We start from the raw sequence: 23,923 nt of genomic DNA on the forward strand, positions 1-23,923 counted from the left end.
TTTCTCTTGATAATATGCAAATTTTATTAGTCAATATTCGGTATTGCCCATTTCTTACCTTCTGGCTATCGTTTGATATCAGACAGATTGCAGATTTATACTTCGATGTCTGTATTTTATTGAGATATTTATATTTTTGTCTGAAATGTTTAATTTGATCAAATAAAAACATCTAAATTATGTTAAAACATTACTTTATTTACAACCAGGTAAATGTGTAACACAATAAATAAATAAATAAATAAATTAAAAAAATAAATAATTAAAATGACGGTGCAAAATGAATGACACTATATAGAACAATTTCTTTTAAATAAAAACTTTACATTGGTATGGCTTGATGAAATAATTATTTTCATAATCTACAAACTCAACTTGTTAATCTTTGGCACAGAAGAATGCCATCCATTTTGTAATAAATTACTTTTAATTGGTTTTAGCTTTTGATCCTTTGAAATTTCTGAATAAATCGTCATCATCATCATCGTCATCGTCATCTTCTTTTTCGTTCTTGTCATCGTCATCACCATCGTCGAATGTTTCGGATACACCATCGGCTATGTCATCGAATACATCATTTCCTTCTTTCTCATCATCCTTGGTGGTGGTAGTTGCTTCTCCAAGAGTTTTGGTTGTGGTTTGTTCTTTAGATTCATCACTGTCTTCATCGCTGTCTTCATCACTTTCTTTGGTGTCTTCTCCACTTTCATCGTCATTAATGACGTCTTCTACTGCTTCTACTAGGGGATCGTCTTCTTCCTTACTGTCTTTGATGATTAAAGATTGCATTGTGGCCTCATCGGCTTGTTCATTGCCTATGGTTGTTAGAGTAGCTGTTTCTACAGACATTTCCGTTTGTTGAGCTGTATCCATTTGTGGCATATCTTCTGTTACGTTCATAGAAGATTTAGTCATATTAGAAGAATCCATTGTCATGTCGGTTGCAGAATTAATCTCAGCCATCATGTTTTCGCCTGTTGCTGCGGAGCTAGTGCTGGGCATCGTAGAAGAAGAAACGGTAGATTGAAGCTTGGTAACGGGCGCAGTGCTTGTTGCTTTAACTGGCTTTGGTTTTTGAGTGGCCTTCTTTCTTAATGGTTTCCTGGACACAGGTTTTCGTTTTAGTGGAGGTTTAGCGGTTGTTGCCTTCTTCTTCTTGGATCCTGAGTAAGGAACGAACAGAAATTAGTATTATTATTCAAAATATCAACTCTATAACTAACCTGAAGATGATTCTTCTCCACCAAAGTAACCACCAATAAAGTCATCATCAAGTACACTAAATGGACTATAGTCGGTTGATTCAACATCATTCTCCGCCTCATCATCATCATCGTCATCGTCATCATCATCGTCGTCATCATCAAAATCGAAATCATCATCATCATCGTCGTCATCATCGTCATCGTCATCGTCATCATCATCTTCTTCTTCAACAATAGGAAGTGGTTGTGGTGGTTCAAGTCTTAAACCTTCTGGACCGAATCGGAAGCAGGATACTCGTAATGCTGCTTCAATGCTGTTTAATGATCTCAATTCTAAACCCAGGCAAGCGTTGAAGTTTTCTCCTCTCCGACCAATGTTGTACACTCTTCCGCAGAATTTCGATACACCTCCTGGTAAAGGCATGCAAATAGGATCTGGTCTTCTACCTGGAGAATAAGAGTAATGTGAGTAAGTGTGTTTTGTTTTCATGTGTGGATAACTTACTGGAGACAGTGGTGTTGGTAAGAACGCGTTCTCCAAAACTCATAGAGATCGCTAATCTATCTCCTGTTAAATATTGCAACGTAGCACAACCAGGACCTTTCAAAGCGACGACAGGAATGTTAAACTCCCTGCAACAGTTACACATTCTCGTTCCGCAACTGCAGTATCGATTCGCAGTCGATTCCTGTCGTTTATGGCCAACTTTTCCATGTTTCTTCGGAACTATTCCTTTCTTGGAGCTCCTCAGATGAGTTTTATCTGAAATGAAACAAAACTTCTCTATCAGATCTCTGTCAAAATAATCGTTAAACTAAATTAGTCGTTTAGAACGGTTTTTATCTCTTAATTAAACCATAATGCCGCCGTTTAAAATAAAACAGAAACGAAATATAATAGATTCTAAGCAGGAAGGATATTTTCGCGATAGTACTGCTCTCTCGCCTTACCCAAATGAAATTTAATAACCGAGTAAATATAATAAACGTATTACGGTGAATTATGCAATCAGACGTTTAAAATTAAAACATTTATTTATTAATAAAGAAATTAGAAATAGTCAAGATCTGGATATTTTGTATCGTTTTGTAATTATATATATTCGGTTTATTTTTTTTTCAAGAAAGTTTTTATCGAATTGGGTTGAACTTTTCAACATGGCTGACAAAGCAACCTCAAAAACTTACAAACAAATTTGTTGTACACAATTATATTGTTAGTTGATTTTTAATAATTCTCGTTTAGTTAAAATCGCCCGTTTAAATCTGAAAAATTCTAAATGGTCGATAAAAGGAGCCAATTTCAGGGTTGTGATAAGCTTACTGACAATAATTATGGCTAAAATAAACAAAATGTAGGTTTAAAATGTATAAACAAAGTGCTGCAGTCCATTCTCCAGTCCAAACTTGGAATTTTGATGGATGAACTACTTAGGATGGAGTAAGTTTTTTTTTATGTCATCATTATTTTAAATGAATTCTAATTAATATCTGGCTAACATGACCAATATACCTCCTAACAATTACTTTGTTTGTTTTTTCGATAAATTATTTGACAATATAAATTATTTACCCTAACAAGCGATGTTAGTTATATTATAAATAATCAAATGTCAGTGCTTTTTAATACAATCAACTCTATTATATCTTTTACTTAAGTGTAGTTAAGTGTTTATTGTGGTGGATAAGAAAAGTCACAAAATAGCAAAAGACAGGAACGAAATATTTTTACTGCAACATCCAAATATAATTCAGCTTATATGAATGACGTACCATTACATACTTGCAATAAATATATCTGAAAAAAAATATTTAAAAACAGATAGTCTTCAACATAACATATATTGTTCTGTACTGTGTATTTAGCTCAATTAAATGTTTTGTAATAAAAAATGTTTCAAATTGAAAGCATAAATTGTTTTTGAAATATATAAATCATTACATATTTTATAAAACTTTGTACAACGTGGGGCAAAAGTCCCGCTACCATTTTGATTGCCTATAACTTTGCTTAAAGAAAAGATCAGTAGGTTTAGTTTTCATAAAAAGTTTATTTGCTCTTAATTTTTTTCGTTATGGTGACCGCGATTCGCTATGCAACTTTCGGCTCTTTTTAAGGCATTTTTCATAACATCCTGCAACATCTGAGGGGTTGGAGTTTGGGGCTTGATCACATAAACTTTTGATTTGAAAATAACCCATAAAAAAAAGTCTGGCGCTGTTAAATCCGAAGATCTGGCTAGGCATGTTAAATTGCCACTTCGCGAAATTAATCTTCGTGGAAAAAAATTGTTAAACCAGCTCTGTGTGCTGTGGCTCCATCATCTTGAAACCTCATGTCCTGTAGTCCTTGCTCTTCCATTTCAAGCACAAGAAATTTCGAGTCATGTCTTGGTACCGTTCAACAGTAACAGTAACTGCAACATCTTGGTTGTTTTCAAAAAAATAGGGACCAATGATGTTTCCAGCATGAATACCACACCATACAGTTGTTTTAGTGGATGCAATATTGTTTTATGAATTAATTGAGGATTATGTGTTCCCCAAAACCGACTGTTCTGTATACTGACGTGGCCACTGAGAAGAAAATGGGCTTCATCGCTCTTTATTTGGAAGAAAAATCTTCAATTTCCCTAGACAGACTTAGGATTGCATTACTGTAGTCAACTCGTTGATCAGGATCTCTCGGTAGCAATTTTTGGACTAATTGAATTTTATACGGGAACATTTTCAAAATTCGCCTTAAACTGCGTGCTGAAATGCGTGCATCTGTAACTAGGAACCGTCGAGACCTGTCTGCCGTACTACCGAAAATTCGCATTTGAATAATAAATTGTGGTTTTGTGAGGTACTAGACAATTAGGATATTTTTGAAGCAATTTCTACTGAGAGGTAATAATGTATTTCTTCATGTATTTTCCATATATTTACTTAAAATGTTAGACGTGCTTAAGTAAAATGTATTTTTTACTTCTTTTACTATATTTTAAACTTCCCGGTACTCGTATTGGCACTGTCGCGCCCGATGGTCGTCTAGTGCGAAGAAAAGCTAAACTATTTCACGAATAATACATCGGAGGTTCCCTTGTATACTCTCTATTGTAGTTTTAGTACGTCGCGTTAAAATGCGGTTAGTTTTTGTCAAAACCTATTACCCGAAAAATAAAATACGTTCTAATCTTTTTTGTTATATAACCATGCAGTAGAAACATCACAAGCAATCCGGAATTTCCAAATACAGTCCTTTCAGCAATTTTACAATGCTAAAGTGGTCGAATTACAACAGGCCAGAGACTCAAAACGCTGAAGTTTCCTGTTTAACGATTACTGCTGAAGACAGAATGAAAACTCCAAAGCACAAAGCCCTTATTTTTCTCGTAATGGTTACCTCAATATTTTTTATGCCACTTTTTCGATTTAAACTTTCCGACGTAAGGATTTTCTTTTACAACGTGCATCTTTTAATTAATGAAGGATAGGTGGCGAGAATATTAATTAGAATGAATCGACCACTAAAGAAACAAGCGTGGAAAATCGTTTATCATTTTAGTTATGTTATTCAATTAATTTTGTATAAATTTAATAACCAGATTTATATTTAAAAAATATTTTAGAATTCAAGTTTGGAAAGCACGAATATATTGAGCCGACTTGGTTGGCGCAGTGTTAAAGGCGACAGGACGGTACGCCTACTGTTGCGATAATCACGGGTTCGAATCCTACTGGGGCATGCTCGTACATTTATGTTTGTGATTTTTAAATATTTATGATTGTCCTGGGTAAGAGAGCAAAATCTGACAAGGGAAATTAACCCAGTCACGCCAGTAACCAGGCTGGATAAGACCGGATGTCTTCTGGGATGATTCCTAACTTGGTTACTTGCCAGTCGGTAGTCTTAATGCTGAGGACCGTAAACCCTCGTTGGTCAAAAGAGTCTTTAAAATATACAAAAACAAAAAAATATATATTTAAGCGATAATACGGAAACGCTACGAAGGTAATGTACAAAGTTCTTAATGTGAAACAAAGAACTTATCTTATTAATCAACTTAGTTGAAAAAGAAAAAAATCATCTTTCACCGTACTCATATATAAGAGTGTATTGGTTATGTGAAAACTGTGGAATACTTACTCAACCATCCTCCCTATTTCCTTGATTTAGCACACTCATATTTTCAAATACCTCAAACTCAAAAAAATTGTTATAGATGTTTCTTTAGGTCATAGATCAAACATTGGTCCAAGTTTATTGATATCAAGAGAGATAATATAAAAAAAAATTTAATTGAAAATTCTAGTCTAAAGCATGATAGAAATGTTGTTTGTATTCAAAAATCCACGCAAAAGCAATAAAGTATGTTTTTATTTAATAATTAGCTATTTTTTAGCACCTGAAGAAGAACAAAAGACATCTTTCACCAGACGGTGGGAAAAATTGATTTTTTGGCTACCTTGATAGGTAACAAGTAGCAATATTATTATTACTTATTCATCTTAACCACCTCTAAAGTCTCCGATTTTGAAATATATAAGCTGATAGTGATGTCGTCAGCATGAAAACTACAATATAATATGCATTTTAATGCCTGACTTCTTGGAATCAACTTCTGAGAACTCTTGTCATCTTTGGATAAGCTAAAAAATATAAACCATTTAGTGCTCTGTAGGTTTGTAGGAAAGAAATACCAAAATAGAATGACTTCCACTATCTATAAAATGAAAATAATGTTGAAACCATAACAAGAATTTAAACCAACGTAAATAATCGTGGCAGATTGTTCACAGATGATATTTACACTAAAATACAAACTGTTATTTTAAAAGTTAAATTTTGATCAAATTATTTTACAACATAAGTATCTTTAGCCACATGGTAACTCCGTTATGGAAAACCCTATCGTGCATGCCATATTCTCCAGACCCTGCTCCCTTCCACTATCAATTTTTTTGCCCAATGTCTCATGCTCCATCCAAGCAGTATTTCAATTATTTTTACGAATATGTCAAAAAATAAATAGATTCTTTGAAAGCCTCTAAAAATACAAGAATTTTATAAATAAATACCGCTTGAAAAATCATGTTTAAACTTCAAAGTTACAAAAATACAACTTATCTATATACTCTATAAAATAGAAGCTGTTCTACTATCATAATAAATAAATAATTTATGAATATATAATAATAAATGTATGAACGTAAGACATGTTCTAACATCAAGTAGCTTACGCTTTTATTTCAACCCTCCGTCTAGACAAAAGCAAATGAATACGTCTATAAACAGAATGATAATAATATCCAACGTTGGCTCAAAGATGTAGTACAAAGTACAACGAGAAACACGTAGTTTAAACTAAAAGAAATTCACTACATAATGTACGTGCTTCCTCTTATAAACCAAATCTAGACATTTCGTGGAAATGGCGAATGGGGAGAATTGGTAAAACCGAATCTACACCTACAGGCAAGTTCGTTATTCTATATGTATCTAAAAGAAAATAGCTCACTAACCTTAAACTGATATTGATTTCGAGACATTATTTTTAGGTCACTTTCTACAATTACGTCCTTAAAATTGATATTATTTTAGTTATATACTTTTTACAGTTATTATTTCGTAAAAGATAATTAATAAACTAATTTTATTTAATATTCCTCAAAACCCATATATCAGTAAATAAATTTAATCGAGAAATTATAGGATTGGATATAATCTATACGACTATATGAGAGTTTATTAAATTCCAATAAATATATTAAGGGGTTTATAGAGATATATTTCACGGTATAACACGCATAATTCCTTCTGCTTAATGAAACACTCGCTGACCTGTTTCACGCTCTTTTCCACCTGCTAATAGTGATCTATCAGTAAACTGTTAAATAGAAAATAAAGATGGATGTATTTTTATATACACTCAATGAATAGACAGGTGCTGTATGAATACTAATAGTAAAATGTCTGGGACATATATGGAGTTATCGACCTGATAACATGAATAACATCCTAACATCCTTGGCCTTGAATATATTGTTCTACTTATATATAAATGTATGTAAGCCTGTTCCGTGTTTTTGTTACTGTATTTGATTGAATTTTAAATGATCTAACTGTAAAAGAGTTAAAAATAAATAGCTATTCTATTTTCATACCATTTTTTAATCGCCTTTATCAATCAAATATCGTACAATATTAAGATACTTTTAATTAAATATGTATTTTAAAGTCTCATTTTACCAACTAGGGGTTTATCTGGACTGGACCTACAGTTTAACGTGGGCTACGAACCACGGTCCTCGGTATTAAGCCTACCGACTGGCGAGTGATGAAGTTATAAATCATCCCAGAAGACATCCGGTCTTACCCAGCCTGGTTACTGGCCTGGCCGAGATCATTTTCCTTGTGGGATTTTGCACTCTTGTCTATAATAATCACAAATAATAAACAATCACAAACATAAATTCACGATTATGTCCCAGCAGGATTCGAGCTCGCGACCATCGCAACAGTAGGCGGACCGTCCTGTCGCCTTTATCACTGCGCCAACCAAGCCGACTAATTATCATTAAATAAGTCTTTGAAACTTCTTGTTAAAAATTGTTTTATAGACAATAATATATTGGGCCTAAGAATATTAAAAATATGTACAAAATGCTTTAAAAAATAATGTTTTATTATTATAGGGTTTCTTATAGTCTTCATTTAGGATTGTAAAACAATAACCTTTGAAGGCTTTGTTTGTATTTATGAAAATAACAAATGACACGAAGCAAGAAATATGGCGAATATAGAAGCTAGGGCATGATAGCAATGTTGTTTTTGGGCAAAAGTTCACAAATAAGCAATGAAGTATGGTTTTGTGTTTTTTTTAATAATCTTTCTTGCACTTTTTCTACGTTTTCATTAGGTATTGGTGTCCTGGAAAGTTATTATCATCGTCTTCATGACTAATTTTAAAACATGACAGAATTGTATACCTGTTTTATAATAAAATTTATAATCGACTATCCATATAAAATGAAAAATCCGCAACAGCTCCAAAACAAGTCGTATTCTTTCAACAAATGATACTAAAGTTATTGAGTGACTTGAGTTGAAAGTTTTAAATGAGTTTTGTTATGTTAAAGTCATGTATTTATTATTGACGCCAATAATTAAGATATAATTGAACCAATTATGTATTTTTAAATAATATTTACGTTTAACATTGTCCTTTCTAACTTAAACAAAAGTCAAGCTTTAGAAAAAAAAAACTGTTTGAAACTATAGAGAGGCATCAAAAAATAATTAACCTAGATAGAGTTAAAAGTAGTGACAGAGAAATTCAACTGTAAATATAAAGGGTGTCATTAGCCAAATTCAACGGTCCAAAAAAGGTCGACATCTTCTAAAGGCAAACCTCCCTGAATTCGAATACCTTTTAAAGCGGTTTAATTCCGCTACCTGTTCGGAAATCAAATGACGACTTTATGCGAGCCGATATTCGTTATTTCGTATCTGGGCCCTCCAAACTGTCATACAAATCAAAGATACTCGATGTCCTTGTCGTGTTGATACAGCGAACAAATAAAAGGAAAAAAAACGAATCTGAGTCAAATTGAGAGAAAGTAGGCATCGAGTAGACAATATATGTTTGACATGTGAAATGTGTACGCTCTGTCTTGCTTCATGCCTCATTGCAAATGAAAATAAAATTACGGATACTTTCTATTTTACCGTTAACCGATGATTGTTATTAGTAAACGAAAAGGGGCCTTTTAACGGCTGGTTGAATATGTGATTAAGCCTTAAAGATAATTTTCATAATTGCATTGACTGGATTTACATATCCTGTTTTGCTGATTTTAAAATAAGGCAAAGAGGACAAGAAATGATACTTAATATTTTAAATATATCATAAATAATTCAAAAATGTATTTTGTTTATATAACGTTGAATATTATAATACGTTGTGGTGTTTAATGAATAATATTAACCTTCAAAATATCATATAATTTCTTGGATAATCATGTTAGACAAAAAATAGACCAGATTAGATTCGAAGTCAAGCAACTGTACTGTTTAATCGGAAGATACTCTCAACTTGACCTAAAATCGAAGAGATTGTTATAAAGCCAATTTGAACCTATGGGGTTGCACTAAAACATAAAAGCAAGTTCTGCGATTAGTTACCAATACTTATCGCTACGTATCCCACGAAAGCTGCACGATTACCTCGAAATCTAATGATACACGAAGTCATCCAACATTTTTTCTTAAAACATGAAATAAGCTTGCTAAACCACAGCAACGTGGAAGCCGTACAGCTACTGGACAAAACGCAGGAAATCAGAAGATTGAAGCGAACCAAACCACACGAAAGTGTTTAGTGTACTTGTTTAGTGTATATAATTTGAGAAATAAATACTTATGTATTAATCACATACTTGTCTTCCTTATGTATTCATGCAAGTACAACAGAACAGTAGTAATAAATTCATTTGTACATTATGATTTAATTGATAATAATAAAACATTCTTGGATAAAGAATTATGTTGAACTTGAGATAATTTTCTTTAATAGAATGGAGATGCATTAACTGATATATTTTGAAAACCCATATATGTAACAAGTAGGGCGAAAGTCCCGCTACTATTTTGATTGCGCGCCATCCTGGTTAAGTAACGTTTATCTCAATTTCGCTTTCAGAATTCTGTTACGTAGACGTCTAAATTTTATTATGGATAAACATACACCAGAAGAACGAGCAGAAATAGTGACAATATTTATTGAAAATAATCGTTAAATTATTGGCACTCAGCGGAAACTGCGTCAAAAAAGTCCTAATCGTCCAGTGCCTCACGAAACCACAATTTATCGTTTACATGCGAATTTTCGACAGTACGGTACGACAGTAGAGAAGTCTCATTCTGGAAGACAACGGACGTCTCGTAATGCTGAAAATGTGACTCTGATGCACGATAGTATTGCAGAAACATCAATTCGTATACGTGGTTCCCAGTTACACATTTCTGCACGCAAAACATGTACAAAATTCAGTTCAAAAATTGATACCGAGAGATCCTGATCAACGATTTAAGTACAGTAATACAGTCCTAAGACTGTCTGGTGAAATTGAAGATTTTTCTTCTAAATTGATAATGAGCGGTGAATCCCATTTTCTTCTCAGTCGTCACGTCAATAAACAGAACAGTCGGTTTTTGGGGAACACAGAATCCTCAATTAATTGACGAAGCATCATTACGTCCATTAAAAAGTCCAATTGTATGATGTAATATTCATGCTGAAAACATCATTGGTCCCTATTTTTTTATCTACAGTTACTGCTGAATGGTACCAAGACCTGATTACGAAAATCGAATCTAATTTTTCTTGTGCCTGAAATGAAAGATCAAGGACTAGAGGACATACGGTTTCAGCAAGATGGAGCCGCAGCACGCACAGCTCGTTCAACAATTATTGAATGACGTTTTTCCACGAAGACTAATTTCGCGTAATGGCGATTTAGGATGGCCAGCCAGATCTCCGGATTTAACAGCACCAGACTATTTCTTATGGTTTTTATTTAAATCAAAAATGAATGTGAATAAGCACCAAACGATTTAACATCTTAAAGACAATATTCGTCATGAAATTGAAGAAATTCAGCCTCAGATGTTGCAGGATGTCATGAAAAATGCCTTAAAAAGAGCCAAAAGTTGGATAGTGAATCGCGGTCACCATTTAGCCGATATAATTTTTCGGTCATAACGAACAAAGTATGTGAAGACCAAGTAAGCTTTTCATAAAAACCAAACTTACTTATCTTTTCTATGAGCAAAGTTATGGACAATTAAAAAGTTATAATCATTATTTGATTTAATGGTAAAGCAGGACAAAATTCATCAATTCCTCTTATATCTACATCCAATATATTGTTGTTGATATAATATTTATAATATATAATATGTAATGTACATTTAATCTTGGATTATTTTAATTAACATTTTCCAATTAATTTTGCATATCGGCATAGTCCACGGTGAATATTATACAAAACATAATTAGTTCCGATCTATTTGTCATCGAAATATTCACCTGAATTAACTGATGATTTAATTTTAACAGACTAATCAAATATATTTCTTGTTTACTGAAATGTGCTTAGATTTTGGTGCTTTTTGTATAGTATTGTTTAATATAAAATATATCGAAAATATATTTATACGAGATCGTATAAATATGTTATAAATGATGGAAATAATGTGAAACAACAAATTAATATATATTTTCTATGAATAAATTTTAACAGAACCTATAAACTGGACTTAGAATGGTGTACACACATGGTTTTACTACCAAATAAAAAACCTTAATTCGAGATAAGACACAGTTTAGGCGTCATAAATCTGATTGCCACTATAACTTCGGAAAAAGGTAACTTTTATTCGACACTTTTAACTTGAATCGAATTCGTAACGAAATCGCATACTTTGTTATGGAAACAAATATTTTTTTTGTTTTTTTCTTCTTCTTTTTTAATATCGAGTTGATTTATGGGGAAGGCCATTATACATTACCTTATAAATAAATTTTAACTTTTTCACATACCACTTTTTTTTTCTTGATTACATTACAAGCTTGAAACAAGTATTTTGACTTGCAAATTTAAATAAAACACGCGCCGTGTGCTATTTTAAAGTATTTTGGAAGGCAAGATATATTTATCTAGGCAAATATGTTCATTATTTTAATAAATATGTTTATGTTTCTTAAATTATGATTAGTATTAAATGTTGATATTAAATTAAATTAATTAACATAAATTCCTTCTATTAAGTTAAAGGTACATATACACAACAACAAGTTATTTCCATATAGTTTGTGGTTCAACAAAAGTTGCTTTGTGTTGCATGAAATGGGTTTGGTTTTATGAGCAAACATTCAGCAATTCACCTGGTATCACGAATTGATTCAACATGAGTTTTCTATAATATATTACCGAAGCAATAGGTTGAATCTTAAATTCTGTATCTCAGCCAGGATGTTTGGAGTTAAACAAGAAGAAGTTTACTCAACAATGAATAAAGCAAAAGCAGGTGTACCTCAAGGCAATATTTTGAGCTATGTTCTCGAAAATGTTACTATAGTTACATTTGACATTGCTATACTTGCTATTGGAGACAATAGTGAAGAGGCAACCAGAGATGAAGAAGAACCACACACAAGTAATGATATAAATAAGTGGACACAAACATGGAGAATATCTTAGTAATCAACCAAACTGTTAAACATGCATGGCAATAAATATGGATAATACTGAGTTTTGAATAATTATGAATAATACTAGGATAAATCTTGAAGCAGAACTTCATCGGTATGAGTATATCAAGAAGAAAGGAAAATAAATCGAAAAACGTATTGGTTATTTGGAAGAAAATCAAATTTATCCGTACATAATAAGTTGTTGCTGTACAAACAGATAGTAAAATCTTTATGGACCTTTATGCACTCAGATACTATAGAAACAATTATTTATACCGAGGCTCACGAATTCCAACTGTCATAGAGATTAGCAACAAGGCATGAGGAAAGACTCCACTCCCATGTTAACACCAAAGTGTTGCGGCTCTTGAATAATACTGAACTAGAACGAAGACTCAAAAGAACCAAACCGTGTGATCTTGCGAAGTTATGAAACGAAATTCACTAAATGGCAAAAACGCTATAAAGTGGTAAAATTTATTTCATGACAAACTAAATAAGAACGAATCTTGCATCTGGTGTTGAGGCACAGTAAGCTATGAAATGTTAGATGAATCAATTCTTCTTCATATTAAATACAAAGTTCATTCAAAAATATATGAAAAATTATGAATTATGGTTTATTTTTTTAACAAGTGAGTGAATAATAAAATAGAGTGAGATAAGGTTCCTATGAGGAGTAAATGACACTATATATAGATTATAACCGTTAAAATATAATCACTGCGATTTCTCATGAAGACACAAATCACAGTGGTTCAAAGTTCATTGACTCTGGTCAGTTCTGTGATGAGAAAGTTTGGGAGTTTCACTCATACCCTCTTGGAGGTGAATTCAATATTTGTGAATATTTCCAGTGGACAACATAAATGAATATGGAACATAACAAATGAAAAATATAAATGGCCGGCTTGGTGGCACACTGGTAAAGGCGACAGGACGGTCCACCTAGTGTTGCGATAACCGCGGGTTCGAATCCTGCTGGGGCATGGTCGTAAATTTATGTTTGTGATTATCTTTAGGCAAGAGTGCAAAATCCGACAAGGAAAATGATTTCAGTCACGCCAGCAACCAGTAAGTTTTTCCCTCGCTAGTCGGTAGGCTTAATGCCGAGGAAAGTGGTTCGGAGCCCACGTTAAACTGTAAGTCCAGTCCAGATAAACCCATAGTTGGTAAAATGAGACTTTAAAATATATTTAAAAAATATATAAATGCAGAAAAACTGATGTGTAAAAAAACAGTCAAAGCAGGTTGTCTATGAATCTTTATTATTCGTATTACTGTCGTGTATTGTAGTGATATTACTTTCCCGCAATTTATATTTGCTTCCTTTACTGTTGAAAATGTTCCTAATTTGAGTTGGTTATCAATTTAAAATAATAATTAATTAAATAATATGAACACAATGTTCCATAAGATATGTTGAAATTACGACAAATTGGTGAATGCTTCCCCCAGTGTGGTCGCAACTTAACGTTCGATAATTTGAAATGAAAAAAACATAGCCATCGGATCGAAATAAAACATAACAAACGCAATGAAATCGAATTGGTTCCTTATCATATATTCGCCTGGCTAAATTGGTATAACGAATCCATATATAATCGGTAATGATTTGGCATCATGGGTGCTAAAATTTTATCTTACCTATAACAGCGGATGCGGCGAAAGCTATTAAAACAAAAACTAGGAGCAGCTCGAAGATAAAAGAGAGTTTCATGTTTGATAACCCCGGCTTGAGGGCGTTGCTGACGTGGAGACGGAACGAAATTTAAACTTCTCGCTTCTGAATCTGCAAAACGCCACCTGTAAATGAAAAAGACATGTTATTGCCTTTGGCGGGTGAGCTATACGATATAAGAAGTAATTTGCCGAATGATGGGAAGTGCTATATCAAGGCAGGCGTGTCGGAAACTTCGATTTGTATCGCATTACATCTATAGCATTTTGAATTTAAAAAAATAGATGTTAAAATATACGTGTGACGTATACCTAAAGTTTAATTGAGTCATTATTAATATCCTTGCTTTATGTAGCACATTTATTTGCTATAAATTAAATAATGTATCATCATCAACCTTTTAAACATATTTTACAAGCTGTCTAACCCCTTCGAGGGTTCTATCAAAGTTAATTATTTCAAATATCAGCAAAATACATATTTTGTGGCCTATTAGAAGATTACTTAAATTTGTCCCAGTTTTAATTCCAAAAATATATCTCACATCAGCCACAAATACGTAAATTAGTGGAGTAAATTTTCTGATTTTCTTTTAGCTCTAGCGTCAGTTTTTTCGAGGCACAGAAGAAATTTTGTCCTTAGGTTAGTTCTGAATTAAAAAAAGAATAACCTTAGATTATTAACATGTCAGTTGAAAGTCCACGACCTGACACATGGATGGCGCTACTAGAATTAAATCCATATGTTTTCCAGTTAGCCCTAACCCCCAAAAGATGCGTGTATAAATTTGACAGTTGTCGGATCATTAGTTTGTGAATTATAGCATTTTCGGTGAAGCAATTTAAGTTTAGACGTGGTGAAATGAACACCAAATTCGGTGAACGCAGCGGAGAAAAGAGGTTGTTTGAGAAAATAGGTTGAGGTTGTGGTTGAAAAGAGACCGACAAAAACATTTAAAAAATCCACAAAATGATTTTGAATAACCGTAAATTGAAGTTGAATGAAATAGCAGACACTCTAAAGATATCAACTGAACGTGTACATTATATCATTCACGAATATTTGGGTATGAGAAAGCTCTGTGCAAAGTGGGTGCCGCGTGAGCTCACTTTTGACCAAAAATAACGAGTTGATGATTCGGAGCGGTGTTTGAAGATGATCAAGCGTAGTAAAACGGAGTTTTTGCGTCGATATGTGACAATGGATGAAACATCATTTCACTCCGATGTCCAATCGCCAAACATCCGAGTGGACTGCACACGATTCTCCCAAGCATAGGAAAAGACAACAGTCGACTGGCAAGTCTATGGAGTCTGTATTTTGGGATGCGCATGGAATACTTTTCATCGACTACCTTGAAAAAGGAAGGACCATCGACAGCGACTATTACATAGCGTTATTGGACCGTTTGAAGGACGAAATCGCCGAAAAACGGCCGCATTTCAAGAAAAAGAAAGTGCTGCTTCACCAAGACAATGCACCTTGTCACAAGTCAGTGAAAACGATCGCAAAACATGAATTGGACTTCGAATTGCTTAATCATCCACCTTGTTCTCTAGATCTGGCTTCCAGCGACTATTTCTTGTTCTCAGATCTCGAAAAAAATACACACTGGGAAGAAATTTTCGTCGAATGAAGAGGTGATCGCCGAAACTAAGGCCTATTTTAACGCAAAAGACAAATCATACTACAAAAATGGTATCGAAAAATTGGAAGGTCGCTATAATCAACATATCACCCTTAAAGGGAATTATGTTGAATAAAAAAATAATGTTGCCAAAAAAATGTGTTTTACCCTAGTAGTCCGGGAACTTTTCAATTGACATTTTATATACTGAAGAATCATTGGAACAGTTGTAGTATAAGTTGGTTTTTTTTTCAACTTTTCAGAGAAAATTTCGTTATATTCACGAACTTATCGAATAATAAAAAAACAGTTGATGAATCTATTATGAATTAGAATCACAGCAAATCATATACTGCAGAATTGAGTTAAAGGAATTGAGGAAATAAGGAAACTTATCGTTATTTTTCATTGATAATCTAAGTAGTGGTCATAAGTTAGTTATTTTATAAACTACAAATTAAATTAAACCCTTAATAAAGAGCTATAATGTAACTTTATCACGTCGTTAAATGATTTTGATAGAGAGGTTCTTTCGTTTTAATAGATTCGTGATGTTCGGATCAGATTTGACAATGGGAAAGATAAAAAATTGCTGGTAAATGATAAAAAAAAGTCTTGTACGACAAAAAAGTGTGATGCGTGAATGCGGCTATACGGATTTCGACCGGTCAGCGTCCGCCATTATCTGTCGACATAAATCACAAGAAATCACGTAAACTTTAGTCTAGCGGCCACATTATGCAATCTGCTCTGAAAGCTATTTGTTTTAGGTATTTTTAAAATTACGCATCCTAAATCACTCGTAGGCGAAAGTCTCCAGGGCGTACACAAGGGTTATGAGTGGTGGTTTTAACAACACATTTTCTAGGGACAAAAGCAATATTATACTTTCCATCCGGTCTCCATTTTCCTACTTTTCCTGGAGAATTTTGCAACCACAGCTATTCTGGCGACACTTTTTTTTATTTTTCTCTTGTTAAACGACATAGAAAACACAAAAGTATTTAAAGGGACATTTACCTTATCCGTGGTTGCGTCTATTATGATAAGCGATATATGTATATTATATATATCGAGGGTCAATATTTATATTTCGGGAATTGGAACACTGTTGTCATATGAGTTCATCTGACGGTTCCATCGTAAAGTCTAACATTTTTGACGATATACGAACATTTTGTCACACGGACGCTATTTGTTTATTTTATATTTAGTTGAACGTTTCGACTCGGCAAAAAATGGAACTGAATCGTGAACATTTTCGTGATTTTTTGCGATTTTCGACGTGGATTATCACAACAAGAGTGCATCAATCAATTTCATTTGAATTTTGGCGATGAAGCTCCATTAAAAACCACTGTGTATCGCTGGTTTAGTGAATTCAATCGTGATCGCAGTTCGCTGTCCAACGAATTTCGTGAAGTTTGTCCAAAATCGGCTGCTGTGCCAGAAAACATCGATGCTGTGTGCGAAAGGATTAAACAATATCGTCATGTCACCTATTGTGAGATTGAGGTATCTCTAAGCATTAGTTTCACCAGCATATATGAACATTATATATTATACATATATAACATATATTTTACATGAACACTTTACCAAACCCAACAAAAGTTGTTCGCACACGATGCACTTCAAAGAAAATGGTGAACCCTGTCGTTGAAACTGGTAATATTGCAACAGTGCCTCTAGAGACTCGTACAATAGTAAATTCTGATTGGTACACAACCATTTGATTGTCAGAAGTCATCGGTGAAATAAGGAAAACAAACAAGAGACGCCGGATTGTTCTTCATGATGACAATGCGAGCTCTCACACATCGGCTCAAACAAGAGACTATTAGATCACTCAAAACATCGAATTGATGGGTCATCCGCCGTACAGCCCTGATTTGCCACCCAATAACTTCTTTTTGTTTACATCCGTAATGAATAAACTACCTGGTCGACGATTTTCATCGCCCGAAGAAGCTGTTGAAGCGTTCAAAAGTCATGTTTTGAAGATACCTCATTCGGAATGGAATAAATGCTTTGAAAATTGGTTTAAGCGTTTGCAAAGCGTATATAAATAGTGACCTTCGTACCTTCTCTAGAGTGATAGCGCCTTGATTTTGACCATGTTTCATTTGCCTTTTGTATGTTTGTACCTTTTGATGATTCTTTATTGTTACTGAATATATATATATATATATATATATATATATATATATATATATATATATATATATATATATATATATATATATACGAAGGGAGTCTTTTAAGAAAAGGGAGAAGCCTATTTATTGAAAAAGGAAGAAATCTGTATACTTCACTGTGGCACCCCTGCTTGTATTTTCCTTAAGTCTTCATCAGAGCGGAACCCTCCATAGCGAATACTCACTCATTTTGCACATAAAGTTGGAAAAACGTTTTTGACTAATATATATTCTACCAGTATCTCTAATTAAATGCCTTTTTAAATTGAAAAAATGATGAGAATAAATGCACACACCTATGTATAACTACATTTCCTCCAATAAAATTTTAGAAACTTATCTTTCTTTCGAAACAATATGTGATTATCGTTTTTAGTGAAATTGAACAATCACAAAGGAAGATATAATTATTAAAATAGGAGGACAATCCGAACGAGGCAACTGATAGCTGATTAGCCTATCGGCCAATTGAAAAACTCCGATAAATTCGACAAACCAATTCGACAAAGAAAGATGTAATGACAACGAAATATTTGGCCCTTCCGAGCCAAATCTGGCCAATAAAAAAAACACCGATTTTTTTATTCGAACCGTCCGCCGATGGGTAGACCGGTTCAAACGATTTCATAAACAAAAAAATATCATAATCAGTTCGTATAGCCGGGCATTTATTGCTGCCTAATCAATTATTGCGATAAAGCGCAATGAGAGAGATTTTAATGCCTTATTTATTGGCATCAATTTGTGGTTAAACTGGAAATAAAACTTTACGAGTCGAAGGTATATCCGAAAAACTCCGGAACTTTATACTTTTTATCAGATAAAGCGGTAAAAAAATAAAATAAGGAAAAGGTGTTTATCGTCTTTCTTTTTTGTTACTTTTTTCAATGGCCTGATTAAGATTATGAAATAAAAGAGAAGATAAAAGCAGGTTAATTAACTTCCTCTCCGATTTGTGTTTACGATCTGAAGAAAGTCGCGTCAAGTATATCCGCCATAATCAACCATAAAATTACACGAATTGCTTTCTAATTAGCGTATTGTGATATGGTTAATCTTACATCGCCTGTCGCATTTACCAAACATTGCTCACTGAGAAAAGCTTAAATGAAGGTATCGTTGAACATGAAAAAACAAGATAGCTGGGTTCAAAAATGGTAACTACATAGAAGAGCAAGAAATAGCTATAGAAAAAAAAGCCGACGCCAGAACAGATGGTGTATATGGAAAACACCATCCAGCTTTGCAAAACTCAAAAATAATAAGTATTACAAGAAAAATAACCCTTTCTATAAGGTGGGGGAAAAGTCCTGCTACCATTGATGCAATTTCCGCTAAGTGGCAATAATGGAACAATTATTTTCAATAAATATTATCACTATTCCTGCTCATTCTTGTCACGTATATTTATCCATAATAACATTGGGAGGTCTACACAATACAATGGTAAAACCGAAACTGAGCTAAACATCACACAACCAAGATGGCGCGCAATCAAAATGGTAGAGGTACTTTTGCCCCACCCTATATATGTAAATCTTAAAGCTGATCTATACTTTAACCCAACTATAAAGACAGAAATAACGATAATATAACAAATATTTGAAAAGGCAGTTCTAATTGAAAGAAGGAAAAGATCCTAATAGTGGTAAGTTGTAAAAATACAAGTGGAGTTCTCTATCTCAACTACAGCTTGCATACAGGAAACCCATTAAGTATTTATACAAAGCAGGAAGTAACAGGAAAAGCAATGGTAAGTAACATACACGCAGTATATGACAAATATGATATGAAAAAGAGTGAATGCGATTAAATGAATGCGATGGTCTTGAATATATGAGACATATTCAAGATATATATGAAAATAATACTTATGCGACACTTTTAGTAATTGTCCTCTAACAATGAGTAAACAAACTGTCAAATTATATTTATAATACTTCAATCATCCAAGTATTGATAGGCCTTGGCAGTTTTGGTTCTATTGGCAATAATTCAAAAAATATCTCTGAAGGTTTAGAGAACAAAGAGAGAGCAAATAAACTTGGTTTGCATCCACAGCTCAGCCAGGTGTAATGTATAGCGATGTGCTATAATCCAATACAACTGTTACTGCAGTATTTTTGAGAAAAGGCCCGCAATAGCGAGTAAAAGACACAAAGCCATCCTCTTACATGACACACATTACATAAATTGTGACGGATACACGGTTGCAAGTTGAATGGGGTGTTCTACCAGACCCAGCGTCCTCACCAAACATAGCACCTTCTGATCATCACTTGTTCAGATCCAAGCAGCATGACTTGACAACACATGGTTTCGAAATGCTGAAGATGTACGAAAATAGATCATTGATTGGATCTCTTCCAAATTAACATTATTCTTTCGATACGGTATTGTCATGTTGCCATAAAGATTGGAAAAAGCTGTAGGAAATGATTAAATATATTTTGATTAACATGTATCGTGCCAGTTTTTCCCAATAAATAACTTCTTAAAGTGAAAATATTATCAAAATACATGCAAACACCTTATATATATACATAATATATGAAAGGAACAGTACGTCCCTGGAAATAGTTATGAAACATCAAGCTACAAGTTCAACAAAGCCTCTCGCTGGCACGTTGTTAACAGTTGTTTTTTAACACTGACAAGATAGTGTCACGTATTATGTTATTAAGAATGAACAAGATATGTTAGAGACGTGAAATTTCAACGGGTAAGAACTTAAGTATGTTCTAACGATGCGCAGATTATTTCAAAATGGAGTGAAAACCATTTCCTCAGTCTGAGACTTATCTTTACAATTTTATATCACTATTATAATAAATATTACTTAAGATTTTATGAGAAAACATCAATATTTTATTCCTGGTTGTCAATGATGATAGATGCTGATGTATGAAAGTTATAAATAAACTTCTTTCCAATAAAATGTATTTTGTTATCGAGTTTATAAAAGAAAAAATATATTATTACATTATAATTTTATCAGGAAATGTCTTCTACCATGTCATTCGTAATATGATATAATGTTCTTGGGGAAAAACTCAAGCTAATTGTTTAGACAAGACAAGATCGAAACGTGTGTCCTAATAATTCCAAAAGTTTCTTTTTTTTTTCGTTGACAAATTTCTCGCTAGAACTTCTCAAAATTACTTCGAGCGCTTTTTCTAACTCGTTAGGACTGCGTTGGAGTTTTCGCTTGTCAGGCCTTACGCCGTTGAAAAAGCTTATTTCACTCGTTTATACGTTCAAATGCTCTTGCTGCAGACATATTTCTCAAATTTTAGTTGAAACTGTAACACTTCCAATTTGCACGGATCATATTTTACGATATATGGCAAAATCAATATCGAAAAGTAGATAGTTTTTTGTTCTTCATTGATGAGTTACTAAAAGAAAAAGAATACGACTTTGTATCCTCTTTTATTATCATGTTTTTACATTGTACATTCACAATAAGTATGGTGTATTGATCATTATTAGGAAATAATGGCTGTCAAAGTCATGCTATTACTCGATATATTGATACAATTTGATGTATTTTGTCAAATTTGATAGTTCTGACATATTCCCTGCCATTATTAACTTTTAATTTATTGTTTTCTAGCCATATTTTATATTTTTTGACATTAGTTAGATTTAATACCTAATTTATTTGATTTTAATTATTATTACTTTGATATATGATGTTTATTGATCATTATTAAGATTTTATTATGAAATAATATCATCTATTGATCGTAATTTTACATTTACGTGATGATGTATGCTGTCAAATTTGATAATTCTGACATTTGTTTGTCATAAGTGACATTTTATCTACCATTATTAATGTTTTATTTATGGTTTTGAAGACACAGATTATATTTTTCGAGATTCATCCTATTTATTCTCTTTTATTTGAAAAAAATTATTATGGAGTATCACTGTACTATTATCCCTTCCAGATTTTTTTACGGGATCAATCAAGATATCGATGTTTTTTCCCATTAATAAAATAAGAGTGGACATTAAATTTTAAATTACATTTTAATTATATATCGAATATTTAAATCGTACGTAATGGAAATGAACTTTAATTGTGCAACAATTTGAACTAAAAATATCCTTTTTTAAGCCATTTACATCAAATATATTTCATTAACACTAATTGATGGCAATAATAGTTCGAAAATCACTGAATTTATTGGCACTAAATGCAATAATGCGACCTTTTTAAAAAACATCCGATTAGCAATTTCGAATTAAATCAATTGACGTCCTAATTAAATATATTGTTTCCCTAATTTATAACGAGAATAATCATTTTCGATCTTTTCGAGTTAAATGACAGAGATAAAAATGATTAATTATAATAAAATTCATGTTTATAGCGAAATTTCTATGACGATTTTTTGTTACATCTCGTCTCAACATTATTTTATTATAAAATCAATAAACACATAAAGAGTTCTTAATCATGGCGAGTTTTAATTAAATTTTAGTTATTTATTTAGTATTTTATTTTTATACGTTGAAATTTCTTTGCGGTAAAACATATTTCTCAAATTTTAGTTGAAACTGTAACACTTCCAATCATATTTTACGAGATATAGCTAAATCGATAGTGTATTTTTCGATGTTCTTCCTTTTTCATTGATTAGTTATAAAAGCAATGACAATCAGAGCTTATATTTTATTTTAAATTACATTTTAACGTTGTTACATAAACGTTTAGTTAATCTAAAATGCAAACAAAGTTTAACTAATATAATAACACAATTAAAATATAGCAAAAATTATATGTTTAAATGACATTATTGATAATATAACATAATTATGTTTTAGTTTTAATATAATTTTTGATATATAAACAGAAAATTCTCTATGCAACTTGTTGGAAACTATTTATATATTACTCTCTCTTAATATAATGGTAAATAAAAATAGAAATTGTCCCATCAAGACTGTAAAACAGCAAATAAAAATATAGACGTAGTAATGCACACAATAAAAAGCAATTTTTCTATAACACCCAACTACAATAATGGAATCCTTCAGGGTATTCAGACTCGATATAAGTATCTTTATTAATCCAAACTTTCCTCGAACTGTAATAAAACAATTTGTGAAAGTTACTGGATGCTTTTTCGAATAGTAAATCGAAAAAAATACACCGTAGAGTTATTTTAACACTTATGTCTGTATATATATTGAAATAAAATCATACATATTGATCATAATACATTTTAAAAAAATTGAGATTTAAAAGTATCCATCTCAGAACCTGAAAAATGTGTAAAATCGATTTCTGCATTTCTTTTTCACAGTTCAACAAAACATTTTAACTGAATAGAAGACCTTGACCGTTACCTCAATACGGTTCAGTCATAACAGGAAGTAAAAGCTGCGTAAAATCGAAGAACTTTTTTTAAAGAAAAATGTTTAATGGACTATATATAGTTTTGCCATTGTTGAATGAGTTCGATATTTTTGTTTTTGACTGATTTTTTACCACAGTGGACATAAAGGTCCAAACCAATTATCCATTATATGCCACTTTAAATATCACTGTCACTAAACCACTTACCACTAGGAACAATCGTCTATCCAATTAATAATAGATAATTTTAATGCACCATTAACAATGTACGATCGAAAGAAAACTGACTGACTCTGATTAAAATAGTTGTTGATGTACGATTCTTCATCGAAATACTTGCTGAAGATAGCGAAGGAGGTGGGGTGGAACAAGTAGGTCAAGCTGAATTTGTTTAGGTCACACCAAGCTAATCCGGTATACGAAAAGAATTCGTACAAAGACTATACTTTTACTTGTCTGGCTTTAATAGAAAGCGGATTTTTTTCGTCGCTATTAAATTAAGAACGCTTTATTAATGAATCTACTTATTAATATTTTTAAAAGTATCCTTATTTAGATATATCGATAGCACCTATAGTATAGTTTAAATATTGTTGCG

The 23,923-nt window shown here is 32.5% G+C and overlaps 1 protein-coding gene across 1 annotated transcript; it reads right to left on the reverse strand.

Moving 5' to 3' along the window:
• Positions 1-221: 221 nt before the first annotated feature.
• Positions 222-23,618, reverse strand: LOC143197779 (uncharacterized). Its single transcript, XM_076406532.1, has 5 exons — positions 23,533-23,618; positions 14,096-14,254; positions 1,711-1,968; positions 1,224-1,652; positions 222-1,163 (listed from the first exon to the last, which is right to left on the reverse strand). Exons 2-5 carry the CDS (start codon positions 14,166-14,168, stop codon positions 427-429), a joined length of 1,497 nt encoding a protein of 498 aa, XP_076262647.1. The 5' UTR covers positions 14,169-14,254; positions 23,533-23,618; the 3' UTR covers positions 222-426.
• Between the last annotated feature and the right edge of the window lie 305 nt (positions 23,619-23,923).

This window comes from Rhynchophorus ferrugineus, unplaced genomic scaffold, assembly GCF_030347505.1.
Source record: "Rhynchophorus ferrugineus isolate W39M unplaced genomic scaffold, kcgeb_rfMv2 rfM5, whole genome shotgun sequence".
Taxonomy (NCBI): domain Eukaryota; kingdom Metazoa; phylum Arthropoda; class Insecta; order Coleoptera; family Curculionidae; genus Rhynchophorus; species Rhynchophorus ferrugineus.

What these genes read in the sequence shown, in the direction of transcription:
- LOC143197779 (XM_076406532.1), bottom strand. Translation starts at nt 14,168, where the DNA reads ATGAAACTCTCTTTTATCTTCGAGCTGCTCCTAGTTTTTGTTTTAATA. An exon ending in CGCCGCATCCGCTGTTATAG is followed by an intron (nt 1,969 to 14,095) that starts GTAAGATAAAAT and finishes GTTTCATTTCAG; the next exon opens with ATAAAACTCATCTGAGGAGC. An exon ending in TGGAGAAGAATCATCTTCAG is followed by an intron (nt 1,164 to 1,223) that starts GTTAGTTATAGA and finishes TTCCTTACTCAG; the next exon opens with GATCCAAGAAGAAGAAGGCA.